This window comes from Rhinoderma darwinii, chromosome 12 (genome assembly GCF_050947455.1).
Source record: "Rhinoderma darwinii isolate aRhiDar2 chromosome 12, aRhiDar2.hap1, whole genome shotgun sequence".
Classification (NCBI taxonomy): Eukaryota; Metazoa; Chordata; class Amphibia; order Anura; family Rhinodermatidae; genus Rhinoderma; species Rhinoderma darwinii.
The window spans coordinates 47,467,774-47,492,504 of record NC_134698.1 but is presented as its reverse complement, the minus strand read 5'-3'; the positions used below and the strand labels follow the sequence as shown (position 1 = coordinate 47,492,504).

Genomic DNA, 24,731 nt, shown 5'->3' with positions numbered 1-24,731 from the left:
TTTTATTTTGTGATTTTATACACACGTTTTTTCCTGGAGTTTTTGACGTTTTATCAAAGAGCCTGTAGAAAAACACCAGAAAAACTCCATACCTAGATCATTCTGCATTTTGGTAAAAATGCCACTGACCAAAACATTGTTTATGCAGTCTTTCTCATAGACTGACCGCTATTTCTCCCTATTCCACCAATAAATCGCACTCTCAGCTCATCTGAGCATGCAGGTTAATTTTAGTAGGTAGAAAAGTGGCTTATTTCCTGCGAAAGCAAAGTGTGGGACATCTGACGTGGCTAATCATTATTTCCCCCCCAGATCTGCTGTCGGTGGACATTTGGAAGATCATATATATTAGTCAGTTCCTCTGGAATCTGGTGGGTTTGACCAACTTTTATCTAATCTGTATGAGCACCTTAATATCTGGGAAATCGCAGGGTGTAAAACTGGCCTAACTCTGTAGTGAGGTACTACATGCAGCTTTTTCACCGGGTCACTTTTATTGTAGTAGCAGATTTGTTTTCCTTTCCCTACCAGTGTGAACAAGCGTTTCTACTTTTTTATCTCCCCTTTTTTTTTTTTTTATATCGCTGTAATTTATACATAGAATGTATCAGTCCCAAGTAAGTCCCAAGGTGATCTCCCTATCTCAGCCATACACATGCACATTGGGGCCATTTTCATTGGAGGCCAATTGTTGTATTACTATGTGGGAGGAAATGAGCACCAAGAGGAAAACCCGCCCATGCAGATGTTGTCCTCATTAGATCAGTACCTGTGGTTTAAATTTATCAAGGGCAAAGTCAAGTTTTTAGGACATTGTGTTGGATCTTATGGTAAGAAAGCTTATAGCAAGTGCATGGTAACGGTGCTTTGGATTAGGGATGTCACGATACCAGAATTTGGAGTTCGATACCGATATTTCGTTTAGTATTACGATTTCGATACTTTGCCAACAGTAAGGCCCTGTTCACACAGAGTTTTTTGACGAGGTTTTTGGGGCAGAAACCGCGCCAAAAAACTCCTCAAAAACCGCCCGAAAATGCCTCCCATTGATTTCAATGGGAGGCAGACGAGTTTTTTTACCACGAGTAAAAAAAAGTCGTCGTGGTAAAAAGAAGCAACATGACCCATCTTGAGGCGGTTTCCGCCTCCAAAACCCCATTTCAATGAGTCAGAAAAAACCTCGACGAGTGTTTTGACGAGTTCTTGTCAAACCACTGTGCAAAAACCTACTGGAGCAGTTTTTGCAGGAGGAATTTTCCTCCTGCAAAAAACTCAGTGTGAACACAGCCTAATAAAAAAAAAAAAGTTCTTCCTTTTTCTGATGTGAGGCGCAAGGTGTGATGATGAATTTAACCTTCACGTGACTCACATTAACCCCTTAGTGACCAGCCCATTTTAGGCCCTAATGACCAAGCTATTTTATTCGTTTTTCTATAGTCTCATTCAAAGAGCTATAACTGTTTTTATTTTTTCGTCTACATAGCTGTATGAGGACTTGTTTTTTGCGGGATTAGTTGTACTTTTTAATAGCACCATTTTAGGGTACATATAATTTTTTTATTAACTTTTATTAACTTTTTTTTTCGGGGGATTATAAAAAAAACCTGAAATTCCACCATTGTTCTATGCGTTTTTAAATTGACGCCGTTCACTGTGCGGCGTAAATAACATGTTACCTTTATTCTATGGGTCGGTACGATTACGGCGATACCACATATGTAGAGGTTTTTTTTGTTTTACGACTTTTGCACAATAAAAACACTTTTGAACTAAAATTATTTGTTTTTGCATCGTCGCTTTCCAAGAGCCGTAACTTTTTTATTTTTCCATCAATGTAGTGATTTTTTGGGATTGGTACTGTTTTGGGGTGCATGGGACTTATTGATTCATTTTTATTATGACTTTTTTTGGGGGGCAATGGAAAAAAATTGCAATTTCGCTATTGTTTTTTGCGTTTTTTTTTACGGTGTTCACCTTACGGTTTAAATTACATATTAACTTTATTAATGGAGTCATTACGGTCACGGCGATACCATATATGTGTACTTTTATTTATTTTTTACACTTTTACTAAATAAAACCACTTTTTATGGAAAAAAATGGTTTTATTTATTTTTTTACTGTACTTTTTATTAATTATCTTTATTTCACATTGATTACTTCTTTCATTAGTCCCACTAGGGGACTTTACTGTGCGATCTTCAGATCGCTGCTATAATGCTTTGGTATACTTCGTATACCAGAGCATTATTGCCTGTCAGTGTAAATCTGACAGGCAATCTGTTAGGACGTGCCTCCGGCGCGTCCTAACAGGCATATGTCCAGGGCAGACCTGGGGGCTTTTATCAAACCCCCGGCTGCCATGAGAGACCCGCGTTTGCATTCGCGGGCCGCTGATGGGTGACAGAGGGAGCTCACTCCCTCTGTAAACAAAGTTAAATGTCGCTATTGGCGGCATTTAACGGGTTAAACGGCCGCGATCGAAGTAAACTTCGATTGCGGGCGTTGGAGCAGGAGCTCAGCTGTTACCAGACAGGACTTAGACTGGGCCAACGTGAAAAGGCGTCAGCCTAGCCTAAGGCCCCTTAGTGACGAACGTGAAAAAGCGTATTGTTGGTCACTAAGGGGTTACTAGTAATTAACCCCATCATGTACCTTACATATTATTTTTTTTTATATTTCACATTTTTTATTTTCAATAGAAGAAATGGGAATACAGAAAAAGAAAAGGGGTGACATGGGTACAGAAAAAGCCCATGAGGGCCGATCATTTCAACCTTCATTTCAACAACAATAAGTAAGTATGCAATTAACCCCTTCCCGACATCCGCCGTATATATACGGCGCTGTCGGGACGTGCTTCCCGCAAAGCGCTGTATATGTACGGCGCAGTGATGGTGCGGGCTCAGAAGCAGGGGTGACAGCTGTATTATGCACCCTCCTGTAACTGGCAGGACCGGAGCTATTCTCCGATCCGGCAGATTAACCCCTCAGATGCTGCGCTCAATAGAGCGCAGCATCTGATAGGTTTTCACCCGACCGGCAACCCAGTGATGCAATCGCTGGGTTGCTGTGGCAATCGGAGGCCAGAAAATGGCGTCCGAGTCTGCCTTGTACGGGAGCCGATGAGGACCCGCCTGCTGCGAGTCCTCATAGGCTTGCTGTCAGTGAATAACTGACAGCGCTAATACACTGCACTACGTATGTAGTGCAGTGTATTAGAGTAGCGATCGGATCATCAGGCCCTCATGTCCCCTAGTGGGACAAGTAAAAAAAGTTAATAAAAATGTGGTAAAACAGTAAAAACACACACATTTCAAATAAAAATAAAGCTAAACTGACTTTTTTCCCATAGTAAGTCTCTTATTATGGGAAAAACCGTAAAAATAAAAAAAACTATACATAATTGGTATCGCCGTGTCCGTAACGACCCAAACTACAAAACTATTATGTAATTTATCCCGCACGGTGAACGCCGTAAAAAAAACCATGAAAAACAGCGCCAGAATCTTTGTTTTTAGGTCACATCTCCTTCTAAAAAATGCTATAAAAAGTGATCAAAAAGTCGCATTTACTCCAAAATAGTACTAATAAAAACGACAATCCGTCCCGCAAAAAATAATCCCTAACACCGCTTTGTGCACGCAAAAATAAAAAAGTTATGGGTCTTCGAATATGGCGACACAGAAAACAAATGATTTTATAAAAAAAGTGATTTTATTGTGCAAAAGCCGCAATACATAAAAAAAACTATACATAATTGGTATCGCCGCATACGTAACGACCCAAACTACAAAACAATTATATAATTTATCCCGCACGGTGAACGGCGTAAAAAAAAACCATGAAAAACAACGCCAGAATCTTTGTTTTTAGGTCACATCTCCTTCCAAAAAATGCTATAAAAAGTGATCAAAAAGTCACATTTACTCCAAAATAGTACTAATAAAAACGACAATCCGTCCCGCAAAAAATAATCCCTGACACTGCTTTGTGCACGCAAAAATAATAAAGTTATGGGTGTCGACACAGAAAACAAATGATTTTATAAAAAAAGTGATTTTATTGTGCAAAAGCTGCAATACATAAAAAAGACTATATAAATTTGGTATCGCCGTAATCGTATCGACCCGCAGAATAAAGCTAACATGTAATTTAGGGCACACTGTGGATGCCGATAAAAAACTATTCCAGAATTGCTTGTTTTTGGTAATTTCCTTTACCAAAAAATGAAATATAAAGTGATCAAAAAGTCGTATGTGTTCCAAAATGGTACCAATAAAATCTACAGCCCGTCTCGCAAAAAACAAGCCCGCACACCGCTCAATCAACTGAAAAACAAAAAAGTTACGGCACTAGTAATGCGGTGATGAAAAAACATCTCAATGCGCAGGCCGGAGGGGAACATTCCTTCAGTTTCAGGGCCATAGTATTTAGGAACTAGGAAAGGGAATGGACACAGCACATCCGCTGGAAACGAGGGTGCCCGTATTATACCAGCGCAAAACTTTCCCAGTAATATTTCCCAAACTACAAAGGAGAAAAAATCCCCAAAAGGTGCAGAGCGTTACAAAAGGGGGATAAGAAAGAAAACCGTTTATCAGTGTGACACCGGCCTGCGCATAACGGATCGCTTCACAACGTAACACACATCTATGGATAATTGCATTATTTACCCCATTATTATACCCTCTTATTATGCCCTGATGTACTCCGCACAGATTACATATACCCCTGATATACTCCGCACAGATTACATATGCCACCACATTATAAACGGAAATACCAGCAAAACCCCAAACAGAACTATTACCAAGCAAAATCCATGCTCAAAATGGCGGTCTTTCCCTTCTTAGCCCTAAAGTGTGCCCAAACAGCAATTTATGGCCACAAGTAAGGCATTACCATACCCGGGAGAACCCGCTTAACAATTTATGGGGTAAGATTCTCTAGGGGCACAACATCTTGTGCGGTGAATGGGCAGATCAGTGGAGAAATTGCAATTTTCACTTTGCACAATCCACTGCGTATTCATTTCTGAAAAACACCTGTGGAGTCTAAATTCTCACTACATCCCTTGATAACTGCCTTTAGGGGTGCAGTTTCTAAAACGGGGTCACTTTTGTTTGGTACATCAGGGGTTTTGCAAATGCAACATGCTGTCCGCAAACCATTCCAGCAAAATCTACGCTCCAAAAGATAAATACCGCTCCTTTTCTTCTGAATGCTCCCATATACGTAAACAGCTGATTATAACCACATATGGGGTGTTACCGTACTCGGGAGATATTACTTTACAAATGTTGGGGTGCTTTTTCTTCTCTAATCCTTGTAAAAATGAAAAATGTGTATCTAAAACTACATCTTGTTGGAAAAAAAAATTATTTTTCATTTTCATGGCTTAATTCTAATTAATTCAGCAAAAAACCTTTGGGATCAAAATTTTCACTATACCCCTAGATGATTCCTCAGGGGGTGCAGTTTCCCAAATGGAGTCACTTTTGGGGTGTTTCCACTGTACTAGTACTACAGGGGCTCAGCAAATATGACATGACACCCAGAAACCATTCCAAAATCCAAATGGTGCTCCTTCCATTCTGAGCCCTACCGTGTGTCCAAACAGATGTTTGTGACCACATGTGGGGTATTGTTTTACTCGGGAGAAGTTGCTTTACAAATGTTGCTGTGCTTTTTCTCCTTCAGTCTTTGTGGAAATGAAAAAAAAAACCTAAACCTACATTTTCTTTGAAAAAATGTAGATTTTCATTTTTACGGCCTACTTACAATAAGTTCTGTAAAACACCTGTGGGGTCAAACTGCTCACTATACCCCTAGATAATTTCCTCATGGGGTGTAGTTTCCAAAATGGGGTCACTTGTTGGGGGTTTCCACTGTTTTGTCCCCTAGGGGGCTTTGCAAATGCGACATGGCCTCCGCAAACCATTCCTGCTAAATTTGAGCTCCAAAAGCCAAATGGCGCTCTTTCCCTTCCAAGCCCTGCCGTGTGTCCAAACAACCGTTTATTACCACATGTGGGGTATTGTTTTACTCGGGAGAAATTGCTCTACAAATGTTGTGGTGCTTTTTCTACTTTAGTTCTTTTGGAAATGAAAAAAAATGAGCTAAACCTACATTTTATTTGAAAAAATGTAGATTTTCATTTTCATGGCCTAGTTCCAAAAATTTTTGCAAAAAAACTGGCGGGTCAAAATGCTTGCTACACCCCTAGATAAATTCCTCGAGGGGTGTAGTTTCCCAAATGGGGTCACTTTTGGGGGGTTTCCACTGTTTTAGTTCCACTAGACCTGCTTAAAGCTGACATGGTGCCTAAAATATATTCTAATAAAAAGGAGGCCCAAAATCCACCAGGTGCTCCTTTGCTTCTGAGGCCGGTGCTTCAGTCCAGTAGCACACTACAGCCACATGTGGGATATTTCCTAAAACTGCAGAACCTGGGCAATAAATATTGAGTTGCATTTCTTGGGTAAAACATTCTGTGGTACAAAAAAAATGGATTCAAAATGAATTTCTGGAAAATAATAATGAACTTTGTAAATGTCACCTCTACTTTGCCTTAATTCCTGCGCAATGTCTAAAGGGTTAAGAAACTTTCTAAATGCTGTTTTGAATACTTTGAGGGGTGGAGTTTTTAAAATGGGGTGACTTATTGGGGGTTTCTAATATCTAAGGACCTCAAAGCCACTTCACAACTGAGCTGGCCCCTGTAAAAATAGCATTTTGAAATTTTCTTGAAAATGTGAGAAATTGCTGCTAAAGTTCTAAGCCTTGTAACGTCCTAGAAAAATAAAATGATGTTCAAAAAACTATGCCAATCTAAAGTAGACATATGGGGGATGTTAGTTAGCAACATTTTTGTGTGGTATAACTGCCTGTCTTACAAGCAGATACATTTAAATTGAGAAAAATGCTAATTTTTGCAATTTTTCGCTACATTTTGGTGTTTTTCACAATTAAATACTGAATGTATCGGGCAAATTTTGCCAGTAACATAAAGTCCAATGTGTCACGAGAAAACAATCTCAGAATCGCTTGGATAGGTAAAAGCATTCCGGAGTTATTACCACATAAAGTGAAACATGTCAGATTTGAAAAATGAGGCTCTGTCAGGAAGGTCAAAAGCGGCCAAAGAGGGAAGAGGTTAAGGTCCTCCCAACATAGTACCATCAATACACTGCAAGCATTAGTATAGCGAGACAGGAATACCATCATTACACTCTCATCCGACCCTCTATCACCCACATCTCAGTCAATTATTAGTAAACGATTGATCCAAATAGGGAAGTAAACGAAGGGTAGACAGGGAAAAAGGAAGGGGGAGGGGTGTAGGGAAATCTTAAGAGGGAGAAAGGGAGATGTTCTCCCATCACTCTCCCCCCCCCCCCCCCCCCCCACAGCACATCACAGACAAGAGAGAACTCAAGAGCTCCCCGGTTCTCCACTATGTACCTTACATATTAACCCATTATGACTGAGAAACATGATGAGGTTAATTACTATTAATGTGAGGCACATGGAAGTTAAATTCATCACACCTCGTGCCTCACAAGACGTGATAGAAAGCAGTTTTTATTTTATTTTTTTTACAGCGTACACATCATGGTGCAAAAAAAAAATTGTTGTGCAGGTTATTACGGCCGCTCCAATACAATAAAGAATGAATGTGTGTATTTTATGTATTGACACTTATTTAATGTATTGTAAAAAAAAGGTGTATGTGTATTTTTTTTTTTTTTTATAATATTACTTTGTTTTTACTTTATTTTTTAAACTTTAATGTACTGGCATATATCTATATTCCAGTACATTAGCCTGTGTACTGATAGTACACAGGCAGTTGTTAGGACATACCTAAGTATGCCCTAACAACAGGAAATATGGTAGGACAGCCATGGGGTCTTTCAATGGACCCTGGGCTCTCTGCCCATATATGGTATGTCCCTCAATCGCGACACAGGAATTCCCTGTGATGCGATCCAAGGGGCATCCCCCCTTCTCATTTTCCCCTGAATGCTGATCCTGTCAGAAAAGCAGCGAATCCTCTCAATATCGTTCACATGGCCGTGTGAATAAAGTTAACTGGGAGTTTTCACAGTACAAACTATCAAATTAATGTGAATCCAGAACCACCCAACCAGAACTCACCAATCTCATAAACCTCTCTGTTCATTTCTCCGTTTTCACTGGAGAGGTGGTCATGCCAGAACAGTCCCTCTCCATTGAAATCTATAGGATTGTATGAAAACTTCGAAGTGCCAATTTTGTCACAATATTTAACACTTGGTTTGCCTTTTATATGTATTTACTATGAAAGCTTACAATGTTCTGACGGGCAGTAGAGCTTACATGTTCACTTAAAATTGTGTCCTAATTTGACCTGTTATTGTGATTCTTTCTCTTCAGTGGATGAATTGGACAGCTATATGTACCAGACTGTTGGCTATCAGGCACTGGGTCTTTACGCAGAAGCCATGGCTTTGCCATTATACCGTGCCACCCTCAGTGGTTCCAGTTTAAACACAGGAAGAGGGTATACACCCCAAGAAGGAGATGAGGTTGAAGATCTATACCGCTTGCTGAAAAAGGTTAAGGCAAGTATTGTGTCCTGCACCTTGTCTGTATTGCTTGACAAAGCAGCAAAGACCATAATACTTGAAATAGAGGACATTGTAATCCTAAACTGTACCTATCATTTCCCCCAAAAATATAAAAAGGCCTCCCATGTAGTTATAATGCTGGGGCAATACTTACAGGTCGGTTGTTCTACCTATTTTGCTATTCTTCACAACTTTTTATTAATATCCACGTGCCGTTTGGAGTTTGAAATGTTATACAGCTGGATGGCAGAGGGGTCGGAACTCTTCCCAGCTTCTGCCAGTACGTCGTGTACGGATGACGGTGCCTTCAGTTCCCAGCGTTCTTTGCGGACAGCTCGGGAGTTCAGACTGCAATGACAGTAGTTGAATGCTGAGCTGCTACCTCTAATTATGACGTCCGAATGGGGCCGCGTGTTGCTGAAAATTGCCGAAGCACAAGTATACATTTTACATGGAGATGGCCAATGAAGGATTTGTGTACTAGGATAATGCCACTTCGCAACAGGGGATTAGGAAGGGATTATTCTATAAATGAGTTTAATTGCAAAAAAAAATAAATGTAAATGATAGTCACCCTTTACTAAAAGACCAGAAGAGAAGGGAAAGACATTAGTTATCTGTAAACTATAGTCCTCAATGATTAGATCCTGCCCCTCCTTGCAATTTTTAGAATGATGGAAAGAAGAGAAAATTCTGTCATTGAATACAGACATGACATTCTCCTGTGTATGGTGACTGGACGACTATGATGGAATAAATGCGTTTCAAGAAAGGTGGATTGGAGAGGTTGGATTTCAGTTCATCCCCTCTCATTGTTTTCCCAGAGATAAGTGTCACCATATTTAACTAAAAGCTGCTTTTCCAGCATGACTGCACAAAACGAAGTCCAAACATTTTTTTTTTGCTTTCTGTTTTTATATAAATATTTATTTCAACAATCATTCTTACAATACATTGTATCCAACATCCATTATCTTCTCCCATAAATCTCACCCTCCCCGTTCTCTGCCCAGGAGACAGAAAGCTATAAAAAAAAAAAAAAAACAGCAACAAAGAAAGGGAAGATTAATAAAAGGTTAACAGACCTGGTCCACTCCTCATATGATGGTAACTGTGTGCCAATCCAATTGGCAGCAATCAATTTCTATGCTATGTAGAGTAGTTGTCCAATCACTAACTTCTGAAATGTAATGATTTTCAATTTGGACATTGCTCCCAAAATACAAAGTATACGAGTTACTCATTTTATTTATAATTTTAGACCAATATCTGAATAATTTCGGGTAACACTACAAGAGGTGGAGCAGATCTGCTCCTCGCATTCCAGGTCTTCTACATGAATCTTCTCTCTGAGCATTGAACTTCTGCAATAATTTAGTATGATACATTCGGTGTACAATATTGAACCGAGACATAGATGTGCAGAATGCACGTGAGACGTGCAACGCTTTAGTCACTGCGGATGATGACTGAAAAATATTTTTCCATTGATCTCCGGGCATCTTACCCACCTCCTTTTTTTTTTTTTTTTTTTTTTTTTTTTTGTTTTTGTTTTTTTTTTTCTTTCCCGTTCCAGTATACATTTTTGTGGCCATTTCTTTAGCAATATGGGTAATAAAATATTATATAACTTACATATGTCTTTCTTTCTTATTTCAGCTTTTAACAAGTACTCCATAAGAGTTGAGTTACAAACATTTAAATTATATATTTTTTTAAATTGTGCTTGAAATGCGTTACATAGTGGTAAATAATATCTATAACTCCGGTTACTATATAAACTTCTTGGTTTAATTGTTCAAAAGTTATGATTTCACCATGTTTATAAAATGAAAATAGGTATGTTAATTTAGTAAGTTTTTGCAGTTTTTTCAGGCATATTTCTGAGCGTAAACACCTTGAAATACGCCTGGGGAAACGCTAACAAAGCGACTACAGCTTCCCATTGATTTCACTGTGCTGTTCACATGAGGTGTATTTTTACGCTGCTTAATTTAAAAAACGTCTCGTAAAAAGAAGTAGCATGTCCCTTCTTGAGGCGGTTTTGGAGCTTATTCTCCATTGAAAATTCCATGAAAAACGCCTCAAAAGAAGCTTCAATTGAAAAAAGCTTAATTTTCAACTTCAAAAACCGCCTTTGTCAGTTTTTTTCCCATTGAAAACAGCTCATTTTCAGCCACTTTTTTTTGTACGTGTGAACCTAAGGCTGGGTTCACACGACCTATTTTCAGATGTAAACGAGGCGTATTATGCCTCGTTTTACGTCTGAAAATACGGCTACAATACGTCGGCAAACATCTGCCCAGTCATTTGAATGGGTTTGCCGACGTACTGTGCCGACGACTTGTCATTTACTCGTCGTCGTTTGACAGCTGTCAAACGACGACGCGTAAATTGACTGCCTCGGCAAAGAAGTGCAGTACACTTCTTTGCAACGTAATTTGAGCCGTTCTTCATTGAAGTCAATGAAGAGCAGCTCAAGATTATGGGCGTTAAAGACGCCTCGCATAATGCGAGGAGGAGCTTTTACGTCTGAAACGACGCAGCTGTTTTCTCCTGAAAACAGTCTGTCTTTTCAGACGTAAAAGACATTTCTCGTGTGCACATACCCTAAGTGTAACAGTGTCACATGCAATGGCAGGTGGCACCTGACGGGTGAGTGTGGGCCCTTTTTGTGTCTCATGAGTTTGTGTACCTGACTACAATATCACCTGTACTGCCCTGATGGCGGCCCCACTGGTTGTCTAGGTTTCTAGAGACAGTACCAGGCTATTGAAAGTCCTGTGGTTGTAATGTTGTGTATCCCTCGAAAACCAGCTTTTAGGCATGATCAGGTTGTTCAGCTCAAAGTTGACAGCAGAGAAGTGGAGAAGCAGCCTGGTAGTCATGTTGGACAAAGGCATTATCCATTCCCAGCTATTGTAGTAATCCGATTTTTCTAAATATGAATTTATGTGACTTTTCTCTAAGCTATAATTGACATAGATCTGATACAGTAGATCTCTTTAACCCCACAAGTGCTTGCATTTCTGTACACAGAGAGTAGTATACCCTGTTCATGCTGCTGGGACTGTTGTTCAACACTTTGTACAGTGTCCAGACCCTGTTGTCACGCACGTAATGTCACACCCTGCGAGACCTTTCCATCATTTTGCTGTATCAGCATTGCACACGTTAAGTGGCCGAAACATCAGAGACTCAATCACTCTCCCCAGGGTCAGAACCACTAACCCAAATGAAAGCCAAACGAGCGCTAATTAACAGTAATGACCACTAATCCCTTCCATAAAGGATGTGGTCCAACTTTGAAGCAGTTAGTCGCTTGTTGAGAGCAAGCAGCACATGTTCCCTGTTGTAGTGCTCGTGTCTGATCTGTAATTATACATTGCTTTCTACTAGCATCACTTTATAGCTTGCAGGTCCCTTAAGGCAGGGTTGGACAAATTACTGTAGACTTTAGGAGCCAGTTTGATTTATTTTTTTAAGTAGTCAAAACAAAAACTACTCCCATAGACAACAATTGTAAAAAACTAATTTCTAAGTACGTTTTCTTACCTAGCTCCTGGAATTTGTCCATCCATGACAGTTTTTTTTTTTTCCAGAATGAAAGAAAAATCAAGCTGTACTATGGGATCTATGAGAGAGTCTATCTATCGCCCCCCCCCCCCCCCCAAGCTTGTGTCATGTAGCCCAAACACTTGCCGCTCAATATATACATCTCTGATGATCTCTAAAGCTAAGAGGCTGCCTATTTATTCCCATGTTCATTTATGTTACTTGGCCTTTTATTAGACACTAGAATAGAAGTGGATACCTACCTTTACATCACAAGTCTGTAATCTCATAATGCCAATGCATTGTAGGAGTTAAGCTTTACCAGCAGTTTGGCTATAAGTACCTGTCATTTCTTTTATAGGAATATACATCAAACGTTATGCAGCAGCGCCCCCTGCTGGTTTCTAGTACACATTACTGCCTCTGGCAATATACGTGATGACCACTGCCGCGAGTTCTTGGGCTGCTCCACATTGTTAGCAGATAGCGCACCAACAATAACAGGACATATAGTTTGATATAGACGCAGCACTTTTGCGGTGGCTGTGAATGTAACAGTACAGCCGCTTTTGAGAATGTTGCACATTGTACAATGACCCGCTTGCCTTCTTGCTCAGCAGTTATAGATGAATAATGCGCAGAAGCTAAAATTTTACTGCATAAAAGTTCCTATATTCTTAATATTTTTTTTACCACTATTATATGTTCTGTCTGCACAAATATAGGAGCTCATGTATAAGAAGATTCAGTGATGAGAAATTTTATCATTTAGTCTTGGCCTTTGACCAATGTGCCGGTCATTGTGTGACATAAATAAAACATTGTCCGATAAGTGTCAGATGTGACATCAGATCGCTGCCCTTGTCGGACGTTTTTGTACGTACGGCTGAGACAATTCTTCGCTGTCCTCCATTTCCTAATTTTGTAGCTGGATCGTCTTCTGCACCCCACAGTGTTTGGCCTTTTTTGCGTCTGCATTTTCTTCTATATCCCATCTTACTTTTAATTCTTTCTCTCCGGCCACGTTCTAATTTGTCCTTTCTTTTCTGTCCTTTTCTCTTTCTCATTACATTCGCACTCTGTTCCTTCCTCCTCCCTTTTTTCTCACACCCTCCTTACTCTTTGGGATGAAATCACTAAATTAAAGTCTGGTTTAATTAAAATAGTGATGAATGCAGATTGCATGAAACCCAGACAGTAAAATACAGCCACTCTCTGGCTGGGGAGCGACTATAATTACAAGGAATGCGCAGCAGGCCGTGGACCGTCTTCTCTCTTGACACTTACAGGAAATGCTCTATTAGCGTACATGCTTCCTTTAAGGAGGAGAAAGCCGATCTGGTCAAACCCTTAACTGCTGGACAACTGCTTTCTTGGGTTAATGGGTGGCAAAGTAGAATTTTGGGCAGCACTTAATGTAATAGGATGTTCAGTTTTGAACATCTCAATTCTTTTCTGTTTGGTGCATACACACATTGTACCAATGATAGAGGCCCAAAAAGCAGATTAAAAAGATCTTTAAAGGGGTTTTTCAGTCCTTGTGTCTTTTTTTAAATTAATTTCCATTTATTTCTTTCAAGATCTCTGTTGGCTGACAATGAATGGGAGCATTCTTTTTTACATGCAGAAGTTGAAAATCTGCACCGACATAAGATTTACAATCTGCTCCTGTGTGTCTGACACCCAATCAAATCTTAGTCTATATTCAGACGAGCGTGTCTGATGTATGCGCGTAAAAAACACAGCGTTTTTCCTACGTTTCTTCTCCATCTGCTTAGCATATATCAGTGTGCTTTGCGTGTGGCATGCGTTTATCACGTCCATGCAAGCACTTTTTTTTTTTTTTACATTTATTTCTCTGCTTTTCTATGTATTTGATGCGGGAAACACGAATAGCACACGGATGTCGTCTGTGTGCTGTCCGTGGTTTTCACGCACCCATAGATTTCAATGGGGGACTAGGTGCGTGAAAGTGCACTAATATAGGACATGCGGTGAGTTGCAAGCAACGAACACTCACTGCGTGAAAACTCACGCATGTGTGAATAGCCCCATTGAAATAAATGGGTCCGTGTGCGGTCAGTTATTTCAATGCACAGCACACGGACGGGTATTACGCTCGTCTGAATGAGCCCTAAGTGCATCAACTAGGGCTATATAGCTTTGGAGCTCCGTGGATTTGTAACCGGTGCATGTTGGTATCCTAGAAGAACACAAGTTCCCCAGTATTGGGTGTTGTATAGGGGACGTACTTGGTTTTGATATTGGAGCCGTGTTGCTGAAAGTGTGTGTATGTGTGTGTGTATATATATATATATATATATATATATATATATATCCTTATTTACACTAGCAGGTCCAATTTGCGTCGGCAAAAAACAGGCCGTATTTTATTAATATGACTGTCCATGAGTTTCACGCAACAGATACGCTCCGCGAAAAAATACAGCCATATAGCCAAGCCTATTGAAATGCATTGTTAAGTGACCGTCCTGTCAGTTTTTTTTAAACAGACAGCACATGGACATGAAATACGTTTGTGTGTATAAGGCCTAACCCTAAAATCATGAGGCAAGAGTGTAGGGTATATTACCACTAAGGAAAGGTCACAGGGAAATTTGGCCACTGCAGTAACATGGGTACTGGTGGAAGGTCACCGTAGAAGGCCTCTGGTGTGGGTGAGGTAAAGTGGGTACCCCCAGTACTCAGCATCACATGATCAAAAAACATTTCTTAAACTATAAGAGGAGAAAATGTCCAGGAAGTGTGTTCTCTGTTCTTAAAGGTGCAGTACAATAAGTGAATAGTCCACAAATAGGTGAAAAGTACACAATGTCATTAAGGCCTCATTCAGACTTGCATATTGTTCCTATATTAACCCTTGGTCTAGATGTAACCCTTGAGCCACCTGCGGTTCTACTGAAGTGGAGTTATAGCACCATAGATCCTTATGGTGCTGTAAGTTCGGTTCAGTGGAACTGTGTGGGATCCAGGTGTTACATCCAGAATACAGACCGTTAAATGTGGGGTACAATTCGTCCGTCTGATGCATTTCCGATGTATTTTCTAGCAGTAAAGAAGACTTCTGGGTTTGTAATCCTAGGAATAGTCCATGCAGGTCGTCTAGATCCCCTTTATATGGCTGGAATAATACACTTTGCAGTGTTTTTGTTGGAAAGGGTAAAAGTCTGTTACAAATACTGTTATATTTGACCAGCATCAGAAAGGTTAATATGTTTGTATAACCCCTACTGGGGGTAGGAAGAGGTGCAGCCCCAGTGGAAGGTATGCAGCCGGGAGAGTCGCCAATTTGGTCCCCAGCCGATCAGTAACCTTTACACATGCTGTAACATCATCCGGATGTCTTGTTTTGTTTGCAGCTTCCAAATCTTAATAACTCTGCCCCCCTCCCTCTCTTCTCCCTCTCCCGCCTCCCTCAGGCTGTTTGTGGTTCTGACTTGATGATTATTTCATTTATTTATTTTTTTATCTGATTAACTGACACATTGGGATCAAGTCAGACAGAGGCCCCCCGAGGCTACACGACGTTTTCATTTAAAGAAAAGTGGGGAGGTTTGTGATACACGCCACGTTTAATGGCTGTGTTTATCAGGCAGAGAAAAATTACCTACTTCTCTGCAGGGGGGCTGGAGTTTATCCTAAGGACCCGCAGTTTAAGAAAATTGATAATGGCTGCAAGGTAATTTACTGTTAATTTTTTTTTTTCTTATTTCTCATTAATATTACATTTCTGCCTATAATTACGGGTTCTGTTATTTGCCAATTAAACTCTAAAGTGTTGCAGCTAATTTCTCCCCTGGACAATTTCATGGTTGGAAGAGTGCGTGGAATTAAAGGGACACATAATTGGGGAGTGGCGCCTCCGTCTGATAATTGCATTACTATGTTTTCTATTTAACTGTCTTATAAATCGTCACATTGTTGTAGTGGCGCCCAAGCATTCTGTGACAATTCAGCAGACATTGGCCTGATATTGCAGTGTGTGTGGTCAAGATGTCCATGATATCTGATAGTCAACATGGGCACTAACAGTACGGAGGATTTTGCTGATTAATTATGTAAATGTCGCTGAATTGCACATTAGCGTGGACACTTCGGCTCATACTGCTCACTATATTGCGGGCAGCTTAGTTGCAGGTGAGGTTTTGTTTTAAAGATAGTGTTTTCCTCTAGAAACACTAAAATCAATGCTTTAGGAAAGAACGCGTTGATATATGGTATCTGTTAGAGCATGCAGAATTAATCTTTAAAAAATTTTTGTGCACTTTTGATACAGTGGTGAGCATGACCCCATTGAGATCCATTTAAAGGGATGTCCCATGAAGACAATCCCTTTCTAAATGCCACCATCGGGCTTGTAGACCTCATAGATGGGGGGCTGCCCAGACCCAGCTACGTGTGTTGATGCGGTGTTCTGGGCATCCATTTAAATGTTCATTGAGTTTAGGTATTGACTCATTTTTATGTTTTCTTTCAGGAGAAGGAGGGAGTGGATTCTGTTTCAGTTGGAGCTATCCTGTCCGACTACCAGCGCGTACGAGTGGAAAACGTGTAAGATTTTTGTGTTTAATGATGTATCTTTTAAAAGAAGGAATGAAACCATCCAGGAGTGGCCTGCGTTCTTTGCCAGTGTGTGCACTTATGTCTAGACATGTAATCGTGTGTACTGTTTAAATAACGTGGGTCTATATGCTTTGTCATCCCTATTGCCAACATTGTTGCTGTTGCAAGAGGACGTATGTTCTGGCTTTGATTAAAATGCAGTTTCTTTATAACCAATGTTGACCATGTATATACTTCTCGTATTGATATGTAAATATGCAAGCATTTCCACAGGACATGTTGCTTTGTCTGTATTTAAGGTGTCAGCGACTTGGTCTACAGCCACTTGCTTTCCTCTGGCGCCGAAAACAGGAGGATCTGTTGAATGAAATGATATCCAGTGGCTTACAGGCCATTCTCATCAAGGTAGCTGCATTTGGTAAGAGAGAAATGTATCGGAGGAGGACATAAAAAAATTATTTATGCTGAAATTGTTGTAAATAATGATAGACATACAAGGAGTATTTTTCAATACATTGTTTAAAAAGAAGTACAAAAAGGACTATAGCAAGAAATTCAAATGAGCCTAGTGCTGGTTCTTGTCCTCACACCCATCATCTCTAGATAGGATGGTGGAGAACTGGTTGCCTTTTCCTATTGTCTTTCTATGTGGAGTTACTCTCCGGCCATTTCTCATGCTTTGTAGGTTCACCAGACACATAGAAATAGGATATAGCGCTTGCCTAATTCCGCACTCGTTGGCCCAATAGCAGCTGCGTCGGCAGTCTCTGTAGAATGTATACCCTTGTTTAGAAAACAGTACTTAGAAGGGTTATCCTATAAAAGCCTGCACTTTTTTAAAGGCAGCCGTAAACTGAGCTCCTTGTACGCTTTGGCAATAAGCTGTTATTGCCAGGTATAGTTTTGTTAGGCCATGCATTCCCCTGCAGCAGCCAACTATGTAAAACATGGGCACCGTTCTTACCTAGTGGTGCTAAACTCCTGCTAATAGTTGAGGGTCCTGAGTGGAAAAGACCTCTTTATGAAGTCTATATGCTACTTACGAGACAGCCCCTTTTATTGATAATTCTCAATGCCCCTGTACTTATTATAAAAAGTCTGTTAGTCTTAAAAGTTTTGGAAGCTGCAATGTCACTTATTTCAGTCCACTGTTGCTAAGGACATAGGTTCGGCATTGCTCGTTGTCAGACTACACAGTTCTCAACTTCGGATAATTGTTAGGCAAGAAGTAATATGTTCTTTTTAGTCTGTGACTGTTCATCATCCCTTCACCATTCAGGCTACAGTGGAGCCAGCACTTCTCCTCCGCTCATCCTCTAATGGCGATATACAACTTTAATCTTGCAGTCTCAGCATTAGGTGTCAGGATTGGCGTTTGCTGGTATGGAAACAATCTTCTACTTCATTAGATATATACCAAGACTTCTAGCCTTTAAAGCTTTATCTTACATTTGATATAAGACCAACCTGTCGTGTATCAAATAATAACTGTTTTTTTTTCTTCTATTTAATTAATAAAGATTACATTGTAGGGGATTAGTCATAAAATCTATTAACCGTTTTTTTCCTATTTTGAGTAAATACTTTTTAATACGTCAACGATATGTATATAGAGGTAAAAATGTACTAAAACTTATTTTGTTCTGTGGATAGAAGTTAGTTTATAGTTCTACCTCTGTATTCAAAAGTAAATATCCTGTAACAGAATAGACCCAAATGCACTGAATATGTCCAGGTCCATTGAAATTGATGACATTGTGCTAAGCACTCTCTATACTGTATCAAATATGTTTAAAAGGGCTGCCCAGGATTAGAAAATAGGGACTGCTTCTTTTTTTTTTCTTCCCATTTAGGGTATGTTCACACGGGTTATTTTCAGACGTTTTTTCATGCGCCTTGAAACAGTTTTCTATTGATTTGAATGGATAATACGCTGTGTAGTGCATATGAGGCGTACTTTTATGCTGATGAATTTAAAAATGTTTTACAAAATGTCCTTTTGCACACTTCTCATATATCCAAACCTGCTCCAGGTAAAAAGATGTGAAAACCGCACCACCAAAATCGTTACAAAAACACAGGTTTTTTTTACCGCTTAAACGGTTTGCAGTCCAAAGAATTTCGTTAGAGGAGATCACTTTTCCCCAGCCTGTGTGCGGTAGGCAATCGAAATCCCAGAAAATGTGTGTTGTATTCCACACGACAAACAACTATTGCCCCGAAAGAAGCCGGAAGGGCAATACCCAGGGTTGGGCAATAGTTGTTTGGCGTGTGAAATACAACACACATTTACTGATATTTCAATCACCTATATCCTCGAAGGACTTTCTTTAGACTGCAATCCTTTTCAGCGGTAAAAACTTGTGTTTTTTAATTAAAAAAAGACTTGTAAAAGTACACCCCATAAAAAAAAAGTGAGATGTCACTTCTTGAAGCGATTTACAAGCCGATTTTTCCATTGACATTAAAAAAAATACTTCGATTGCAAAAACTCTTTGAAAATCCGGTCCAGAAACGCCTGGATGGAGAGGCTGTTTTCTCTTCGATTCAGCGTCATATTTTTCTGTCTCAAACATAAGCTGTGTGAACAGACCTAAACAGTACGACTCGTGTCCATTGTCCTTGTCTGATATTGCAGCTCCTCTCCGTTCTAGTGAATGAGACTAATCTGTAATATCTGACACGAAAACAGGGATGCCAACCTGCTTTGAAGTTTTTCAGGACAACTTATCCAAAAATCACAGACCGCAAACAATTTTTACAATTTGAAAAACTATAATGGATCGTAAAGATTCTAAATAATTTCAAGTCTATAGTTTAGAATAGTGATATGTAGCAGATAATATCGCTCACATCTAAGTTCATAACTTCAATGTGATCGATATTAGCTGGATCCTGTGTGTCAAAGATGCAGGAACCGCTCTCAGCCGAGCCATCAGTTCAGCTGAACCGGCAGAACTGACTGAGAGGTACGATACAGCTGTATACCGAATACATAGAAGCTGTATCGTCAATAGTAAAACCTTTTTTTAATAAGTCAATAAGTCAAAACACCTAAGTGATTTAATAAAAATAAAAAAATCTTCCAATGTGTGCATAGACTTTAAGCATTACACCATGCCCATTCAAATCAATGTGTTCTCTGTGTAATACAGGACACGTCCTCGAAACGCTTTTTGTAACCGCTCTCCCCTCCACTGGCCAAGAGATTATAGGAGTTTTCCATTTTCAGGGTAACTATTCCTAAAAGGTTATTTCTTCCTTAGACATTTATGGGATATCCACAACATATGCCTTAAATTTCTGATAGATGTGGGTCCTAGCTCTGGGACCCGCACCTATCTAGAGAACGGGGGTCGGCCTGCTTGCTCTGCTGTTTCCGTAACTTCCATAGGTATCAATGGAGAGCGCACACATGTGCGGCCACATATCCAATCAGATATTCATGCCATATTTTGTGCGTATGCCAAAATTATCTTAGGTGGGAATTCCCTTTTAATCTCTATAGAAATAAAAAGTTATGCAACCTTCAAATATGCTCTGTGTTTCAATTCCTCACCATTTTTAAGATACCGTATTTGTTTGCTGTGAGTGAATGAGAACACTGGTGTTCACATTCAGAGGCTGCAAACCTGAACATAGCTAGTCCTTCTGTCAGCTGAGAAGTGACCAGAATAAGCAATGCTCTGTGAGCTAAATACATCAGCAGCCACTGCCCAAACCTTTCTGGTAGTCTGCAACAATGTATCAGTCTGGAGTCCAGGCAGTTTATCTCAGAGAACATTGCCCCACTTCTCAGCTGAAGGCAAGTCTAGGTATCTTAGGCTCTATTCACACGACAGGGTCCGAGTGTCGGCCGATAAAAGGGTATGTTCACACGTCTTAACAAATTACGTCTGAAAATACGGAGCTGTTTTGAGGCGAAAACCGCTCCTGAATTTCAGACATTTTTGCAAGTACTCGCGTTTTTCGCCCCGTATTTTACGGACGTAATTGGAGCTGTTTTTCATTGGAGTCAATGAAAATTGGCTCCTAAAACGTCCCAAAAAGTGTCCTGCACTTCTTTGATGCGGGCGTATTTTTACGTGCCGTCTTTTGACAGCGACGCGTAAAATTACACCTCGTCTGAACAGAACATCGTAAAACGCCCGATTTACGTCTGAAAGTAGGCCATGTGAACATACCCTAAAAGTCCAAACTATTATAATATAATGTGATAAATGTGTGATCGCTGTACTCAGCTGTTTCAGTCATCCCCATAGACGTTCAATGGAGCAGCGGTCGCGCATGAATGCTGCCACTCCATTCAATGTCTATGGTGCCAACGGAAACAACCAAGTGCAGGGGTGGGGCCCCAGCGATCATACGTTTACCACCTATCCTATGGATAGGTGGTAAATGTGCTTTGCAGGAAAACACCTTTAAATGTTGCCATAAAAAGCAACACGTCCCGCAAAAATAAGCACTCATACGACTAAGTCGACATAAAAATAAAAAAGATATCGCTTTTGGAAGGTGGAGAGGAAAAAATGAAAATGAAAAAACTAAAAATAGCTGCGGCGGCAAGAGATTAAAGGGGTTTTCCCGTCCCTAAAATTTGATGGCATGTCCTGGCTGATGGGTCGGGCTCCGACTCCCGGGACCCCCGCCGATCTGCTTTTTTGAAGGGGGTGCTGATTCATGGTATTGCAGCATTACATCTGTGTCAACAATTCACAGTGAGCAAGTAGAAGTGAAAGGGAAGCCGCACTCGTATGGGCGCTGTACCCCCTTCAAAACAGCTGATCAATGGGGGTCGGACCCCGAGCGGATCCCGAGGATAGGCCATCAATTTTTAGGGACTGGAAAACCCCTTTAAGATCCCAACCCCCCCATCCCCATGAACTCCGAATTCCTTAATGGGGTTTATGAAGATGGGTTTTTTAAACCAGACAACCTCTTTAAAGTTATACCTACTGTTTAAGTTCATTTTACTTTTGTTTTTTAGGGTTAGATCCTGATAAACATCTTGGAAAATCATTAGAAGAAGTGAGATGTCACCTAATACAGGTCAGTTTTTAAAATGTAAATTATTAATTTGAGATCAGGAAAAACAAATTTTAATGGCGCCTACCTAAAGACGCCTGTCAAAAACTGGAATTGCAGTTATTGTGCCCTTATCTACAGTGTTTAAGCTACAGCTACATGGCATCTACTTATAGCAATATGACAAAAACAACGTACCATACAAGAGTTTTATAAAAAAAAAATGTAATCAGCAGTCATGTTATTTTTCCTTTAATTTTGTATTCCTCTGAGGATAAGGAAAGACATGGCTTCTGTGTATGTGCCATTGGGTCCACCTACTGCTCGGTCAAAGATTTGACATGTTTCATTAGCGGTTTAGGACTTGTCCACATGACACGAATTGTTGCGTATTTTCCATCCGAAATTGAACGGAAAGTACGCAGCAGAATACAGTAGCAGCAAAGTGGGTGTGAATGAACAAATCTCATCCAAATGCTGCGAAAAATTTCAGTCCAGAAATTCACCTGCGGTACGTATTTTTCGTACCGCAGCATGTCAATTCCTGCTGCGGAAAGTGGACTGAATTGCTGCGTTTTTCAGAGGAGATGTCACCATCTTCCAGCATTGTGAAAAACACAGCAAAATACGCACCATTTTCTGCAGTAAAAAAACAGGAAATGGTGCGGTTTTTCCGCAGCGGATTGTCTGCTAGTTCAATCGGAAATGCTGCAGAAATTTTCTGCAGCAAATCCGTTACGTGTGGACAAGCCCTAATAATGTGGATAGGAAAAGAAAGTGCATTTGCAGAATGATTCATGTGCTTTGCACTATTTTGTATGGCAGAAGAAAAGGAGATGCATTAACGCAAACATTTCTAGCATGTGTACGTTTTTTTGGCGATATCTCATGTCGCTTGGCACACTAAATCACAACTCAATCTAGCTATGCGCTACTTCAAATCGCCATGTAGAGAAATTGTAGACAACCCTCAATTATCTTTACGTTGCAATATATGTATTTCCGATTTTTCCATAGACAATATTAGGCTATTCTGGTTTTATCCAAATAACACTTAATCACTGTATGAGTGAAAAGTTTTACAAGCTTCTTTAATTCCTCACCATTTTCAAGATGTTTCTTTGCTGTGAATGACTGCGAACACTGTTTATAGTCCGAGACTGAAAGCTTTATATACCTAGTCCTGCTCTCCCAAATACAGGGGTGCCAGTCAGGGGTCCCCATTCCTGGCAGAGAAATTCGCAGACGTGCATTCATTCTGGTTAAATGCAAATCAAGCGTAATACTTTAAATAAAAAGTTATAAAACTTTCTTACATACTTTGTTTAGATACTTCAGCAGTTGCAATACATTGTACTATCAGGGATTTCTGCAGCTGCTTATGCCTCATGCACACGACCGTGTTTGCCGGCCGAGTACCGCAAGTGATCCGTGGAAAGATAGGGCACGTCCTGTCTTTCCACGGATTGGAGAATCGGGTCAGTTTTCACAGACCCGATTCACCCGCTAAAGTAATTGGGTCTGTGAAGACTATCGGGTGCCACTCGGATGCCGTTAAAAATGGCCCGAGTGACACACAGATCGGATGCAACTGGCGTTAGACTGGAGATAATTGTATCCACTTCTCAGCTGAGAGCAGGGCTAGGTATGTACAGGTGTGCATGTAATTAAGTGTTCTCATTCACTGACAGCAAACAAATGTCTTGAACATGATGAATTAAAACATATTATACAAGTATAATAGAAAGTTTTATACCTTTTTTCTTTATATATAGAGTGATTACGTTTTCTTAGCACAAAACCAGATTGTCCCAACATGTGCTGCCACTCTTCTGCCAGGAATGGGGACCCCCCACTGGCACCCATGTATTTGGGATCAGTCAGGTCCCAGCAGTTGGACCAAATCGATATGTCATAAATATCTTTCATGGGAAAACTCATTTAATTTTCAGCTTTTCTGACCTTTGTCTTCCATGCTACTCATCTCCCTGCACACATTCTGTATGGTACCACATTTGTCAGGATGGAAAACTCGCGTTTTGAAGTGACCTCCCTATATAATGGTTTGTTGGTTTGCTCTCATACAGCACATTATATTCCATCAGGATCTGCTGACCCACCAAATATTTCTGCATACATATAGTAGTCCTATAAATCCTTTGGATTATTGGACTTTCTTAAAGAACATAATCCGATAATTATGTTTTTTTTGCTGCCAAGCTATTAGACGTCAGCGTGTACCCTCCTGGTCTAGCACATCACGGAAGCAGCGGTTTTGTAACTATACTTCTGTATGATGGGAGCACTAGTCCTCCCTTTCCCACACATAGCATCAAACTGTTATTTCGGGGCCCCATGTTAGAGAAGGAAGCACAAAGCCCCAGAGCTTCCTCAGCAAAGTTTGAGGGTCTGAATTCAAGCATTGTCTGCATTTGTTTTAGTTGTCCGCTCAATATGGGGTCCATGTGTGTGGAGAAGGAGGAGAATATGAGACACTTACTTTGGACTGTCCACTCTTCAAGAAGAAGATCATTGTGTAAGTTTAGCATTTACACTTTTCTGTGATACTGTATGGCTATAGGTTAAGATACTTTTTCAATGCCACCTTCAATTGACTGATATTTATATAACCTCCACCCCCTAGCTGAACCCAAATTCTAAGGGCCTATACCCCCATTGCGTCCCTAACTTGCTTTTTAGAAGACAATAATTCAGATTCTTTTTACCATCTTGATTGTAAAAATCGTTATCTGCCACAAGTAGCTCTGGTAACAATGCCCCATTGTGCCTTGCCCAGGCATCACATAGGGAGGTATGGCCAGATCACATCTATCAGATGCTATACTATATGTTGATCACTCCAAATTGTGACCAGAATGCTGGAGAGCATAGATATAGGTCTGATACACCGGAAAATACGCAGGAGAAGCTGTATATTGTGCCTGTGCAGCA

General features: G+C 40.2%; 1 protein-coding gene across 1 annotated transcript in view; it reads left to right on the top strand.

Moving 5' to 3' along the window:
- Nucleotides 1–24,731, top strand: part of DPH6 (diphthamine biosynthesis 6) — a 70,647-nt gene that overhangs the window by 4,666 nt on the left and 41,250 nt on the right. The window contains exons 3-7 of the mRNA XM_075844864.1: nucleotides 8,422–8,609; nucleotides 16,669–16,742; nucleotides 17,054–17,172; nucleotides 21,742–21,803; nucleotides 24,221–24,315. Coding sequence (XP_075700979.1) covers nucleotides 8,422–8,609; nucleotides 16,669–16,742; nucleotides 17,054–17,172; nucleotides 21,742–21,803; nucleotides 24,221–24,315 — 538 coding nt within the window. The remainder of the gene's footprint in view (nucleotides 1–8,421; nucleotides 8,610–16,668; nucleotides 16,743–17,053; nucleotides 17,173–21,741; nucleotides 21,804–24,220; nucleotides 24,316–24,731) is intronic.